Here is a 14,655-nt window from a genome sequence, read left to right as displayed (position 1 = left end):
CTTAATTTTTTATTTACTGTGAGATAAAAAGCTAATTTCTGCTAAATTTCTGTCTTAAATGCTCAAAATATTCTTAAATACGATGATTTTTAAGTCAGTATTATACGAGTAACTAAAAGGAGTGTTGACTGGACAAAACAAGACATTTAGAAGACTTCTGACATTTTACAGCCCAAACAAGTAATCTATTAATTGATGAAATAATAATCAGATGAATCAGCAATGAAAAAAATTGCTAGTTTCCCTACTTTCGTTACCTTAATTGTAGTTGTTTTTTCTGTAAATCATTTTGTATTGCATATGCGTAAATAACGCGCAGCCTTGCGCACCGTTAAGTAATTTTGGCTGACATTATTACGGAAGTGTGTTGCATGAGATATCTTAGTTTTCCTTTCATTCACTGAACATTTCTCTCAGTTGACTTATTTTCTTGCGGTGTGTTTATGCTGAATTTGTTAGACTGTGTTTGTTGTTTTATTATTATTTATTAAGTGGACACCGTTTAAGACGTGGGGACAGTTGTGAGGACACAGTTAAAGTCCAGGTAGGGATGACAGAAAAAGGCAGCGGCCCGGTGGCTCGCACGGTGCTGCAGCAGTGTCTGCAGGCCAGACTGCAGGTGAAACCTGCGGAGGAAAACTCAGAGGCTCAGTTTGTGCAGGTGAGAAACAGGCTACGCTCTGAACCTTATAATGTTGCCTCAGCTCTACTGGAAATGTTGATGTGGGCTGAAGTTATGTGAGCGCCTTAAACCTTTATAACTAGTGGAATTTGTACAATTTTTATATAATATGTATTTTATTTTATTATATTTTGATATCCAGTATGAAGCACTTTGTAAGTTCAGTTTTGAAAAGTGCCAGATAAAGATCATTATTGTAAGGAATAGTGAGATGTAGTATATATTGCACTTCTTATCAGCACCCATAAAAAAATGCATTTGTGGTCAAAAACAAACAGTCATGGTCAGTGATAATTACATAACAAGGAGATATACTGATTGCTGATTGGTCCACATCATTAATGACACTTGTCACTGTTGCCTTCACTGACCTGTGTTTTCCTGCCCTCAGATCGACAGAGGAATGGTGATCTACATCTGTTTCTTCAAAGGAGCCACAGACGACATCCTGCCCAAGATGGGTCAGTGACCTTTTTTAACCTTTGACCTGCTAATGTTTTAACTCCATCCTCTTCTGCCCTCACTGAAAATGGAAATTCCTCCTCCACCCAGTGTCCACTCTGTTGAACCTGCGGCTGTGTGAGTCCGACTCGGGGAAGATGGTGTCGGTGCTGGAGCTTCCCGGCAGCCTGCTGATCGTCCCTCAGGCCACGCTGGGTGGGAAGGCCAAAGGCAGGGCCATGCAGTACCACAACAACATCAGCAAAGAGGACGGACTGCGGCTGTATCGGCGCCTTTGTTTCTCTGTGTGAGAAGGAGCTGGCGGCTGCTGCTTCTGAAGTGACGGTGAAACACGGGACGTATGGAAACAGACAAGTCCTGAAGCTCGACACCAATGGACCATACACACATCTGATGGAGTTCTGAGATAGAAAACTTTAAGTTGCACATGTAATGCTGTTGTTTAGGTTGAAAATGTCTGAATATCCACCAACAAGGCCAGAAAGAGTCTCTGGTGTTGTCTAAGAATGATGTATTGATATTTGTTTGATATATTTTTTATAAAAACAATTGCACAGACTTGGAATTCGTCGACTGTTAATGTGTCGCCCCAATTGTTACCTGTCTCCTCCGGGACAGCAGGGGGCGCTCAGCTCAGGTTATAAAACGGAAGTAAAGAGCATTCAGTAAGCTTGGGTTACAGCAGCTGTTACAACCTGCGCCAGAACCGTTCATACGTCAAGAGAGCAGCAAGTGACAGCAATTAAATGTCCGGTTTATCAATGTACCGCCAGAATAAAGGGCACAGTGAAGAAACAAAAAACAGATCGCTGAGTACTTTTGGAACACGGACGTAATTTTATTCAGTTGGTCATACACCAATCATACCATCATATAATAATATGATATGATAATAAATATGTCGTAATTTATATGGTGATACCTACAGAACCACCACCAAACTATTAATTAAGATACTGAAATTTTTAAAACGTCATAAATGATCTAGTTTAGTTTTTGAGTTGATTGCATAAATCAAAACATTTTCTACCGATTTCCTTAGTTCCAGTCACTACAGAATCACTGTAAATAATATTTAAACAGTGAAAACATACAGAGCATTTTTTTTAAAGAAGTTACAACTTTTATTTTGGAAATCCACAGACCGGAAAGTATAAAGTTACTGCTGCTAACTTAAATCTGCACAGCACCAGACGCTACATTCAGCCACTAATTTGACTCGCAGCGTATTACTTTGGAGAATTCACGTGCACGTTTAGGATGAAGAGAAAGACATTGTGTTGATTCTTTGACCAGTTCCTGTAAAAAACGACGCACGGAAACTGGAGTGTTTGTTGAAAGTTGATGACGGTGTAACGAGGATTTGTGTCGACCGGACACAAAATGTTCTGAGGTGGGAAACGGTTTCAGTTCAGAAACTTTTACACAAGGAAATGTTAACCTATTAGTATTTATTAATTTATTAACCGGCAAATAATTAATTGGTTTATCAGTTAATTGAGTGCTGCAGCTTATGAGTATTTTCATAATTGATCATCTCCTTAATTCTTATTTTTTTTAATTAATCAATGAATAATTGTTTCTATAAAACATCATCATTAAATGTCTTATTTTGGTCAACCCCTAAAACAGTCAGTTTTTCTTATTATTTTCTTATCAGACTTATTTAATAAAAGTCAGAAAATTTAATTAATGCTAAAATTGTTATCAGTTATTTTTATAGATAATTGATAAACTGACTTGTACAGCTTTGCTTTGCTTGTATGAGACTTTGTGAAGTGTAAGGCTGTAACTAATGATTATTTTCATTATCAGTTAACCAAACCATTATTTTCTGTAATGATTTAGTTTATGAAAATGTTAAAAAATGATGAATAAGCTGGCATTCATAAATTCTCAGAGCCCAGAGTGATGCCTTTACTATGCCTGTTCTATCCAACAAACAGTCCAAAATCCAAAATCCTTCAATATTAAATAAATATTGTTATTATTAAGAAAAACAGCCAAGTGTTGAATATTTGTCGATTATTATGTCGCCTCTGTCTTTGTTTCCTTCACTTACAGATGCCTTCTTTTGACTTTCTGGATAAGGTGGAGCGTTTTGTGCGGACAGGAACTTATCATATAGATGCATCGAAAAGTTCAAAGAAAGTGACCAGAGCTGCCAGCAAACACTTTATCTACAAAGGTACTTTGGAGCTACAGTAACAGAAAGAAAGAAAAATCTCAGTGTGGAGCTAGTTAAAACCACAACCCTCGATATGAACAGTCTGTACGTCATTTAGAGGCTCTAAAGGAGATTCTGGAGGTCTTTTACAAGGGTTCTAGTGGTTACTGAGGAGGTTCTTAGGATCATGAAGGGGGTTTTATTGGTTAATGGGAAGGTTCTAGAGATCCTTCAGGAAGTTCTAGGGGTTGTTAAGAAGGTTTAATTGGTCACTATAGAGGTTCTATGGGTGGTTTTAGGAGGTTTTATAGTCTTTAAGAAGGTTCTAGTAGTGCTTTAAGAAGTTAAAGGGGTAGTCAGGAAGTTTTGGGGGTCAATGAGGAGGTTCCAGGGTTCGTTTGGAAAGTTCAGTTGGTTATTGACCGGGTTCAAGGGGGCCTTTAAGGATTTCTAATGGTCATTCAAGAGGTTCTACGAGTCCTTAAGATGGTTTTAGGGATCACTGAAAAGGTTCTAGAGGCCTTTAGGAGATTTTAGAGGTCCTCCAGGTGGTTAAACACCACCTCACCACCATCAGCAAAACACCAAATGAGGGAATGGCCTTCGCTGTTCATCCACTGATACTGTAACTGGCTGTAACCGACTGTAGTTCCTCCCTCTGTCCTCCAGATGGCTGTCTGTGGCGGAGTTACAGAGGCCGCCTCCTCAGGGTCGTCAGGAGCGACGAGGAAGTGCGGGAGATCCTGACGCGTTATCATGACAACAACAACCACGCCGGCCGGGTTCGAGCAGTAAAGGAGATAATGGTGAGTTCAGATCATATCATGTGAACAGTTAAACACCGTTATAAAACCTGCTGTAACAGTGCTGGTGGTGTTAGCGGCAAATCTTCCCCCTCTGTTTGTCCAGTTGATGTATTACTGGGTTGGAGTGACGGAGGCGGTGAAGACCTGGATCAAAGCCTGTGCTGTCTGTCAGAGTCCGAAATCCCACTGAACCACCCGAACCACCTGTCCAGTTCTGCCTGGCCTACGGCTGTGACGCCTCCAGCTACATTTACCCTGAGCTCAGCTTCCTCAGGTCAGATGGATTTGATGGGTCAAAAGCTGAAAATCCTTGCGTTTTTTGTCTGACAGTTATTACCAGACTCAGTCTTCATCAGTTTAAACTGTTCAACTCTATTAAGGCTCACAGAAAAGCTAAATAAAATCAGAAACTGTAGTGCAAATGGTAGCAGGTTCCAGCTGAAGGAATAACAGAGTATCATCTGCGTAACAATGATAGGACATGTTGTGTTTCTCTAAAAATAAAACCCAGAGAAGGAGGATTTAATGAGAATGCAATAGGAGGTTTTCAGATTCACTAATTACAACTTGTCTTCGTCTGTCTGGCAGGTTCCCGAAGGAGGCAGAGCAGCGGCGGAGATGGCTGGTTGTGGCTCAGAGGGACGAGGGATCGCTGCGTTCGAATTCCTGCCTCTGCTCCCGACACTTTGAGCCGTCCTGCTTCACGCTGAGCGAGGAGGGTCAGCTGACTCTGTCACCAGACGCTGTACCAACCATCATCCCAGAGACAGCGGGAGAAGATGAGGTGACACAGTACAGATCATAGTTTAGATCTCACTGCACGAAGCACGAGTGGGGCGAGTACAGGTGCTTTTTCCCATTCCTAATCCTCCTCGGTTTTCAGATTCCTGTCCCTTCAGATGAGGATTTCCTTCATTCTAACGCTCTGGAGGACCTCCTCTCTACAGCTGCTACTGCACAAACCACAGACCCCTCTGAACCATCCTTCAGTCACTCTGAAATACCTGTGCAGCTGCAGGAACACCAGTACTGCCTCCCAGCTCCTGATGCAGACTCCATGGTGAGCACAGTGAGGGAGGACAAGAGGAGGAAAACCATCATAGAGCCAAGCTTCGTGATTTACAACCAGATCTCCAGGTAGACGCCTGATCAGCTGATCACTCTGTCCTTCACACTTTCCTTTTATAATTCAATTGACATTTGTATTACTTTCTATTCTGCAGGTATCTGAGCCATAGGGTCTTACCTATGCAAAGCAAAAAAAGCAGAGGTGCTCTAAAGAGAATGTCCAAGCGCTTTGGCATAATAGGTGAATAAATCCCCAGTGAACCAGATGATAGTGTTTTTTAAAGCTGAAATGCCTTCAGCAATAATACAGAAATGTTTTTTCTTGTGTTTCAGATGGAGTGCTGATGTACACACGAGTCTCTCCTCCTCTCAGAGTGCCGCGCAGCAGAGAGGAGGTAATTATAGTTTATTGTGAAGTTTAAAGTGCTGTGCAGCTGCAGCATCTTAGAGTTTGCTTGTCTCGGGTCTGAAAAGCAGCTTAACCCCTTCTGGAAGGTCAACAACATTCACCCCTACACCAGAAACTGCTACTGACAGAATGTGGACCTGGGTAGCACAGGAAAAGAAATTTTCCACATCCATATCCAGACAAACTCACCATGTTGCCTTTTGATCCCAGGTGAACTTGATCCTGCAGCAGTTCCATGATAACCAGGGTCACTACGGCCAGGGAATCTGCCAGAGAGAGATCACAAAGCACTTCTACTGGAGCAGCATGACCCGAGATCTGGCCCGCTGGATCTCCAGCTGCCACACCTGCCTCAACAGAACCAAGAGGAAGTGGCTCCGCTGCAGCGTCTACAACTGCAACAACTGCTGTGGGCCGGTGGAGAGGGGCCTGGGCCTCACCTTCCATAAGTACCAGTCCATTTCTATACATGAATAGTCTTCCAGCTATCTGTGATATTGTGTATAATGCTCATCTGTTTTTATATCCATCTGTACCTTCAGTTTTCCCCTTCACAACGCGGCCCTGCTGGCTCAGTGGTTGAAGGCTGTCGGCCGTCCTCACTGGCATCCTCGGCTCCGGTCGTCTATCTGTTCGACCCATTTCACTGAGGACTGCTACGACCGCAGCGGAGAGAAGGTCACCCTCCATCCGGACGCTGTGCCCACACTGATGATCCACAGCGACTCAGCAGTAAGGCACAGGAGAAGCTTAAGCTCTGTCATTCCTTCACTGATATTCAGCTGACTGATGTAGAGTATTGTATGTTCTCTTCATGTGTGATCAGGCCCATTTCGCCAAGTACGATGCCGTGGAGCTGTACCTCCGTAAACGCATGTATCCTCATGGACTCAGCTACGTAGAGAAAAACACCTTCAGAAGGTTCTGCAAGAAGTTTGCCATCAAAGGTTTGTACAAACCAGAATTAAGTCCAATAACAGGTCCGTAGGTTCCTCCAGCTGTTTTGTTCCAAAAGCAAAGCTGTTCCTTAAAGAAAGCTTTCATGTGTAGCTGAAAGTCTGAGAGAAAGATCTGATCTTCATTAGTCATCATTCCCTGGTTTCCCAGATGATGAGCTCCACATGGTGACGGGAGATCGGGTGCGTTTGGTTCTGAGGAGCAGACAGCAGGTGGAGGTCGCCCTCACGGACTATCACAATGAGCTGAACCACCTCGACATCAACAAGTGTCTCCGACTGCTCAACGAGAGGTGACACGGGGGTGGGGGGGGTCTCCTCGAGATAAAAGATGGATGGAAGGTTTTTTGATGCCGTTGTTATGAATAACCAGCTCTTGATCTCTGACAGGTACTTCTGGAAAACCATGAGACCTGACGTGGTGCAGTGGATCGACAGCTGCTCTGAGTGCAGCAGGAAGAAGAGGAAGGAACCAGAGAAGCAGACGGAAGCAGGAGGCTCAGAGTCACTGCTGCAGGCGCTCAGATCACCACAGATACATGATGATTTAGACAGGTACGTGTGTTTCGACTCATCAGGTAATCATACTACTTGTTTCAGCTCTAAACTGGCAGTGGCAGTAGAAATTGGAGCAGCAGAACATAGTTTGTAGTAATTGTAGTGATTGTTTGTTCAGCAGCGGCAGCAGTCGTTTTAAATCTTCTCTCCGTCTCTGTCTGGTTATTGACAGCGGGAAGGATGATGAAGTTGATGATGAGGATGATGCTGGTGACGCTGATGAAGGTGGTGGGGATGAGGGTGAAGAGACGCAGTCAGCAACAGATTCAGAGGACAGAGTGGTAGGTTTCTCAGCTTCAGCCAGCAACACAAGAAAAAACAAGTGGACCATAAGAGGGTTAATAAATTGAGTTTGAACATTTAAGATTGGTAAAAATGCTTCTAATTATTTTCTGTGTTTGATCTCAATCTAAGGAAAACCCTCCACCCCCCCAGCCTGCAACTCCCATCAACCCTCAGCCCAGAATCCCCATCGTCGTTCCTCTGAGAACTCCCATTAACTTCCAGCCAAGGACTCCCAACACCTGGTCTGTCCAGAGAGGGAACCATCCACAGTCTGAAGTCCAGAGGGAGACAAACAGCTCTGACGCTCAGTCTGAGAGTCACAGCAGCGTCCAGATTCAGGTCATATCTCAGCCACAGGAACAGACGCAACCACAAGAGACAAGTGAGTCTCAGGGCAGCGCCAGAACACATCACTACGTCAAAGTCCAGGGTGCAAACAAACCCCTCAGAGAGCCACATCCTCCACCTGTCCTCCCTGCAAAATCCCAACTACCGCAAACCACAGGCAAACAAATTCAACCTCCTAGTCCAAACAGTGGACTAAAGACTCTGTCCAAACCCCAAATATCGACACAGTCCCAGAGCCCGCTGAAGAGGAGCAGAGACCTGGAGCCAGGCCCTTCGGCTAAGAGGAGCTCCAGCTGTGGCCTGGACCCTGTGGTGGCCCCGAGCACCAAACCCTGGCCCGTCTTCACCATCGCTGACGCCGCACCGGTACACACAGCCAAACCCCCTCCTGAGGTGGACAGGTAAGACACAAAGTTATTAATGTGTCTCAACAGTATTAGTAGTTGTAGTAGTATTACTACCTACGTGCTGACAGCTGTGTGATGTTTGAGCAGCCCAGCTGTCTTTCGGAGGCCGAGGAGGCTTCAGGCCCGGACCATCATCCAGCAGTGCAGTCAGGCGAAGGTGAAGATCAAACCGGCCCTGGACGGGGCCGACGCTCAGTGGGCCGAGGTGAGACAGAGTTTATAAATTAATGACATTTAACTTTGGCCACACCCAGCATAGCTTACAGTCTTAATGCTAAGCTAAGCTAATTGCCTCCAGTTAACAGGAGATGAAGGAACTGTATTCTACCTGTTTTCATACATTAAGGAAGTTCCAGGTAAAAAACAAAAACGAAGGAACTGTTCCTTCTCTGTCTTCAGATCCAGGAGGGAATGGTTGTGTATGTTTGTTTTTTCCACGGAGCCACTGACGACGTCGTTTATGAAATAGGTAAGATGTCCTTTTAATTAAACTGGACCTTAAAAAGTTGGATAATCATGTGAAAATATACAACTTTTTTGTGTTATCATCATGAAGTAAATATTGATAGGAGAGTGTAGTAAGGAATATTGACTCCCATCGTAGTTCAGATCGGTCCCCTATCAGCCTCACTTTCACTCTGCACTTCCCTCTGTTTATATTAGTCTTTGTCTTATTCATTGAGTTAAAAATCTGCGTTAACCCAGTTTACTTTGTCTTTTTCCATAACCTTATCAACAGCCAACAGTCTGATGACGACTAAACTTTTCCGAAAAGACACTGGGCACTCAGTGTCCGTCCTCGACCTTCCTGGGAGCGTTTTATTTATCCCCCAGGACTCCCTGCTTGGGGAGCTGGTGCCCAAGAGAAAGGTGCAGTATAAAGGTGGGTGTGAGCTGTGGTGGGGCGCCCAGCTCTTCTCAAACCTGGTGTTCACCTGCAGAGAGCTCATGCTGGGCTCCATGAAGTGCACAAAAGCGGGTGTGAAGGTGGAACAGGGAGTCTACGGTCAGAAACAAGAGATGGTCCTGAACTCTGTGGAGCCGCTGACACTGCTGCTGGAGTTCTGAGGTACATCTGTCTATGACTCTGTGCTCCGAACAGATTGGATTCCCTTTGAAAACACCTCACAAATATCTAGCTTCATTTATAGAAAAGCCCAGTGATTTCCTGAAGAAGCTGCCTCATTCTAGCTTTTAAGAAAATGCTACTAAAACAGGAAGAAACTGCATTTGTCAGGGACTGTTCAGTGGCGGATTAATCCACATTTGGTGTTTTAGTGAGTATCTGGTGCAGCAGGACAAGTGTTAGTTTGGATCTGCACATGGGATTAATCAACAATAAGGAAAGTAACTGATACTAATCATGCATCTGTAATTTTATTTACATGCAGGCTGTTTTTTAAATGTCTTTTGTTCATATTGTTAATAATGTATAGCTGAGAAAAAAAGCTAACCTTGTTATAAAATAACTATTTTTTGTAAAACAAAATGTGTTCATTTTATTCATTGAGCTCCAAAATACATTCAGTCAACAGCAAAATGAAGCTAATTACTCAGCTAACGAGCCATGTGGGCATTTCTCTGATTGTATGGATTTTAAGTGCCAAATGAAACATATCATCTTTATTAGCACAGACAGTCTAATTTAACATCTGCATGAGAATTAAAACTGACAAATATATATTAAAAAACAAAGTGACAATGAACAAAGAAGCAGAAAATGACCTTCTTTTTTTTTTTTAAATGAACGACTGAAAAAAATACACAAATACTATAAAAAATAAGCACTTTCAAGTTTTCCTGCAAAGCTTCTTTTTGGTTCTGCATGGCTGCTACACTGAAGTAATGTTAAAGCTAATGCTAATTTCAGTCTTGTTTTGTTGTCACTACAGTTACACTGAAACTGATTCTTCAACAAAGAAACAAAATTGCAAGAACGAACAAAGAAAAAAACTGTATCCCTCAACCATGAGTCAGTTTCTTAAGAAACAAACTGGTGTTTTCCCTGGTGAACCAGTCTGTGACTTGACTTCTTTTGTGGGGAAAACAAACTCCAAAAAAAAAGTTTAAAGTGTAAAGTTTGCACAAACCAAACGCACCATGTGTCCATAACACTCACACTACAAAAAGAGTATGAATCAGTCAGTCAGTTTCGCCCTGTACACTTTACTGTGTTGTGTGTTTCTCCACACATTATTTAAGCAGCTTCTTGTCCCTGGTTTCTCAGAGACTCTGTAATAACAGAGGAGCACTGCATTCACAAAGAAAGAAACTATTGGAGACCTGTCTTCAGTACATTGGTTCTCCTTTAGCTCCTTTATTTCTCCTGATTCAGTATAATGACCACTAGTACTTTAGTCATGTTATTATTCTTTTTTTTCACTAAACTACAAGTTTTATTCACCGATTAACTGCAGCCTTTGCACTTCACAGTTTTTCTCAGCGTTAGGCTGAAACTCGACACTGCTGCAGAAGCTTCACATTAAAAGCTTCAGTAAGAGGAGCGCTACAGGACTCTGCATCATTCGCAGTACGCTACAGGTAATTCAAATTCCCAAATCCCTATATTTTTTTGCACTGCCTTTATTTGCTACCAGTAGAGACGGCATTCAATAGCATTTTACCGAATCTGAGTCCACTATCAGAATCAGAACCCTATCGAATCCACCTACTGAATTTCAGCTTTCATCTTCTACAGGTTACAGTTTAGATGTGTAACCTGCTGCAGAAGACCTGAAATGCTGATTACTGATTGATACGGATTGTTCTAACAGCTGGAACAAACTGGCTTGACGATATAATCTGCTGCTGCTGATCTGTTTTCAGCACTGGGAACTGATCAAACCCAACCCACACCCCTGCCTGTTGTTTGATTCCTCCTGTTCACTGTATCTCCTTTTTCAAAAGACTTCAGTGGATTATTTTTACTGAACTCAATCACAACTCACATGTTCCCTGAAGTCCAGGGTCACTAGCAATGTTCCTCCTAATTTTTCATGTGTCTGAGCATACACACAAACTCCCTGAGAATTCCTTGGACCACTGTGAGCAACATGAGACGTGCACACTGTCGCACACTGTAATTTATGCACTACGTAGTTTGCTGTGCGCAGAGAAGCGTGATTGCGCAGGTGCGCAGCTTAGAGGGAACATTGGTCACTAGTGCTTCATTTTCAGGGAGTTTTCAAGTCAAAAGGTTGAAGAACTCTGCTCTAATCCTCAGTCTGTTCTTCATCCAAGAATGATCACGTGTAGGCACTTTCATGAGTACTATGGTTTTAACATCTGAAGACCTTCAGTGTGCTTCATTTACGGCTCGGGCTGCGACCTGCCTGCCTTCGTTTGTCCTCCTCTCACTTCAGGAGGATAAAATCTACTTTTCCAGTTTTCACATCCTCCCGCTCTTCAGTCCCCCTCCCACACACAGTCACATTCTCGTAGAGGGTTCCTCTGGCGCATCGTGGTGATGACGGTGATCCTGTTCTCCGACAGCTCTCGGAGCTGGTTGATCAGCTCCTGCACGCAGGGGCTGGGCCAGGGGTGACCGTTCAGGTAATCTCTGAGGATGAAGGAGCGCTCCACCAGCAGCTCCAGCTGCACCAGGTGACGTAGCCGGTGGAGGCTCAGCAGGTCTTTCTCTGGTTCTCTGCGGAAAAACCTGAGACACAGAGAGAAATGAACCGGAAGAACATTCACATAAAGGCTGACAAAGCCACTCTTTTTTTGGGTATAAATGATTTGTTTTTGCCACTGACAGGCTGAGATTGTTATTATAATGGTCTGAAAACGTTACGTATAGGGAGATGGAGACAGGCCTTTTTATTAAAGAGCAAGAAACTGTTTAAACATCGCTCCATATCACTACCAGACTCTGCTGACAAAAACAGGAATTTTACCGAGCAGAACGGAACTTGTGCAAAGGATCTGAAAACTTCTTCCACCACTGAAAATCCCACAATAACACAAACTAACGAACAGGCTGAGGCGGTGCTGTTCCTCGGTGGTTGGTGCGATTCCAGTCTCCGTGACATTGAACACTGGTTTCCTGTCGGGCTCACCGTATCCTGAGCGTCCTGAGCTGAGGAAACAACATGGGGATTCGTCTGCAGAGGCTGCCGCTGGACCGGTTCTGCTCGATGTCCAGGTGCTCGAGTGCCGGGACTTTAGGGGCGATGGAGTCCATGTCTTTCAGAGTTATGGCCACGCGCAGCGTCAGTCTGGTCACGCTGGACGGGATGGTGGTCGTATAGGTGGCGAGAGAATTACCGCCTGAGAGGGCAGAGGAAGAAATTCATCACATATCTCAAACCGCATGGCTCCTAATGACCACACAGCTTCTTTGAAATGATTCATCTCTCTTTCTGTCTATCAGGACACAAACATGTACAGAATGAACTGGACCTGGTCCTGTAACAGCCTGACTGACCGATAATGGTGAGTGTTTCCAGCTGCTGCAGAGGACTGAGCCAGGACGTGAGGCGACACTCGATGCCCTCTCTGATGTACCTGTAGCGGACAGTCAGCGACCGGAGCGACGCCAGGCTCCTCAGGGCGTTCTCCGGCAGGATGGTTTCTGGGTAATCCACCAGCTCCAGACTGGTCAGCGCAGGGCCACCGTACCGCCCTGAGAAGAGGAAGAGGAGGAGGTTGGTCAAAGCCAGCCAGTTTCAGTGGTTAGTTGATTAATTGTAAGTCATTTTTTAAAAGAAACAAATCTGTCTCCACAGATCTGTCTGTCTGTCCTCAGGTGAGGAGGACACACAGACAGGTGTTCAGGTTACCGGCTGACCTGGCTGCAGCGGGTCCGGCGGGCTGAGGTAGTCGTCGGGCAGCGGCTCAGGCGGCTCCCCCCTCATCCCCCAGGACAGGTGCTTCAGCTTCTTCAGGTTCAGCAGCAGGGTGTGGAAGACCCCGCAGGGCACCGGCCTCACCGTGTCCAGCCCGTAGCCCTCCCCCTGCTGGTGGAAGAGCAGGTACCGCAGGTTGACCAGGAGCGACACGGTGTTGATGAACTCCACCGTGCACGGCAGCCGGACGTTGCACACGCTCAGGTGAGTCAGCCGCTCGTGCAGCTGCTCGCTCAGAGCCCGCCCCAGCATCGCCTCGTCCCAGGTGGCGTTCCGCACCCCGACGTCCCTCAGGTCGAGGAACCGCGACAGGTTTTCCAGGTATTTCTTCTTGTACAACCGCCCTCCGTCCACGAACACTATGGCGGTGAGCGACGGGAGGAACTTGACGAGCCGCCGCCACTCTTTGCGCCGCAGGTGTCGCACCGCCACCCGGGTGAGCTTGCGGTGCCGCAGGGTGTCCCAGAAGCCGTAGGTGTACCGGCGGAGGTCGGACAGCACCACCGTGTAGTCCCTCCACAGGGACGGGTGGTCGATGAGCTTCTTGAAGTACCTGCAGCAGCTGCGGACCGTGTGCTTCTCCTCCGTGCTCAGGTAGCTGAAGACGTACACCCAGACTTCAGGTGGAAGCTGCGGCAGCTCGTCCATCGGTAAACTGACCGTTACCGAGTAAAAGCTAAAGCTCAGACCGCCTCAGCAGAGCTCAACACGGGTAAAGTAAGAACCGTGCACTGAGGCTGAAGCTAGCGGAACTCCCACTGTGTGAAACTGCCGTGTAAACACATGCAGCAGCGTTTACTCACCGCTGCTGATACAACGGTTATGATATTTACAAACACCGTGGGCTCATGTTTACACCGCACTAACGTTCACGAAGCCGGCGCGCCCTGATGACGTCATTTGTTATTCCCGGCTATATTTTGAATTTTTGTGATTTATCGACGAAAGCCGTCTGCTAATATCACAATAATCAGGTTTTCAGTATGATTATTTCACTCTGCACAAATCATTTATTGTTGTTGTCGGTTATTTATTTTTATTTTGTTCTCTGTACCGTTAGAGACCTGATTCTAATTCGTTTGATCATGCCGAATTGTTTTGGAGAGTAATTCTGATTATTACTTTTGAATAATATTATCGATGCCTGTCACATGGAATGCAGCAGGTTTGGTGTACCCGTTTTGAAAAAGAAAATGCAAACTAAGTGGTGGAGGAAGTATTCAGATCCTTTACTTGGCTATGGCTACTGATACTGTTAAAACAACAACAACAACACTCCATTACAAGTTCTGCCTTAAAAATGTTACTTCAATAAATCTAAGCAGGAAAATGGAAACGGACCCTTCTGACTGTGACTGTTATTCTACAGCTAATGATTATTTTCATTATGAATTAATCTACCAGTCATTTGTTGGAGTGATTGATTTGTAAAAAGTAAACATTCATGTTGTTAAACCAACAGTTCAAACCTCAAAATTATAGAAAATAAATGAAAGATGAAAAGCATCAAATCTTTAGTAACTTTTCTGTGTGTTTTCAGGTAAAGGCTGAGAGTGTTTTTGTTTTAAATGTGTAGGATTTGGAAGAGGTCCAAGTCTGAAGTGTGAAATAACATCCCACAGAAAATAATAAAAAGTATGGAAATGATGTAGGTGATGTT

General features: G+C 44.6%; 3 protein-coding genes across 3 annotated transcripts; 2 read left to right on the top strand and 1 right to left on the bottom strand.

Moving 5' to 3' along the window:
* The first annotated feature begins 16 nt into the window (after window positions 1-16).
* LOC108901639 (D-aminoacyl-tRNA deacylase 2) lies at window positions 17-1,702 on the top strand. The gene is given in 4 exon segments (XM_018703194.2): window positions 17-661; window positions 1,074-1,143; window positions 1,235-1,416; window positions 1,418-1,702. Coding segments are annotated over 4 exon segments (495 nt in total). The 5' UTR covers window positions 17-550; the 3' UTR covers window positions 1,550-1,702.
* Window positions 1,703-1,986: 284 nt separating this feature from the next.
* Window positions 1,987-10,412, top strand: LOC127143587 (uncharacterized). The gene is made up of 18 exons (XM_051078105.1): window positions 1,987-2,537; window positions 3,209-3,332; window positions 3,981-4,117; window positions 4,221-4,391; window positions 4,706-4,901; window positions 5,001-5,254; window positions 5,341-5,426; window positions 5,519-5,580; window positions 5,805-6,043; window positions 6,137-6,326; window positions 6,421-6,541; window positions 6,702-6,843; window positions 6,941-7,105; window positions 7,281-7,389; window positions 7,523-8,142; window positions 8,236-8,353; window positions 8,548-8,617; window positions 8,888-10,412. The coding sequence occupies exons 6-18, from the start codon at window positions 5,175-5,177 to the stop codon at window positions 9,214-9,216; spliced, it is 2,331 nt and encodes a 776-aa protein (XP_050934062.1). The 5' UTR covers window positions 1,987-2,537; window positions 3,209-3,332; window positions 3,981-4,117; window positions 4,221-4,391; window positions 4,706-4,901; window positions 5,001-5,174; the 3' UTR covers window positions 9,217-10,412.
* On the bottom strand, window positions 9,757-14,557 carry LOC108901636 (uncharacterized). Its single transcript, XM_018703191.2, has 4 exons — window positions 12,938-14,557; window positions 12,575-12,772; window positions 12,207-12,417; window positions 9,757-11,806 (listed from the first exon to the last, which is right to left on the bottom strand). The coding sequence occupies exons 1-4, from the start codon at window positions 13,641-13,643 to the stop codon at window positions 11,554-11,556; spliced, it is 1,368 nt and encodes a 455-aa protein (XP_018558707.1). The 5' UTR covers window positions 13,644-14,557; the 3' UTR covers window positions 9,757-11,553.
* Window positions 14,558-14,655: the final 98 nt, after the last annotated feature.

This window comes from Lates calcarifer, linkage group LG19, assembly GCF_001640805.2.
Source record: "Lates calcarifer isolate ASB-BC8 linkage group LG19, TLL_Latcal_v3, whole genome shotgun sequence".
NCBI classification, from domain to species: domain Eukaryota; kingdom Metazoa; phylum Chordata; class Actinopteri; family Centropomidae; genus Lates; species Lates calcarifer.
The sequence above is the reverse complement of the archived record's forward strand: the minus strand, read 5'-3'. Positions and strand labels throughout refer to the sequence as shown.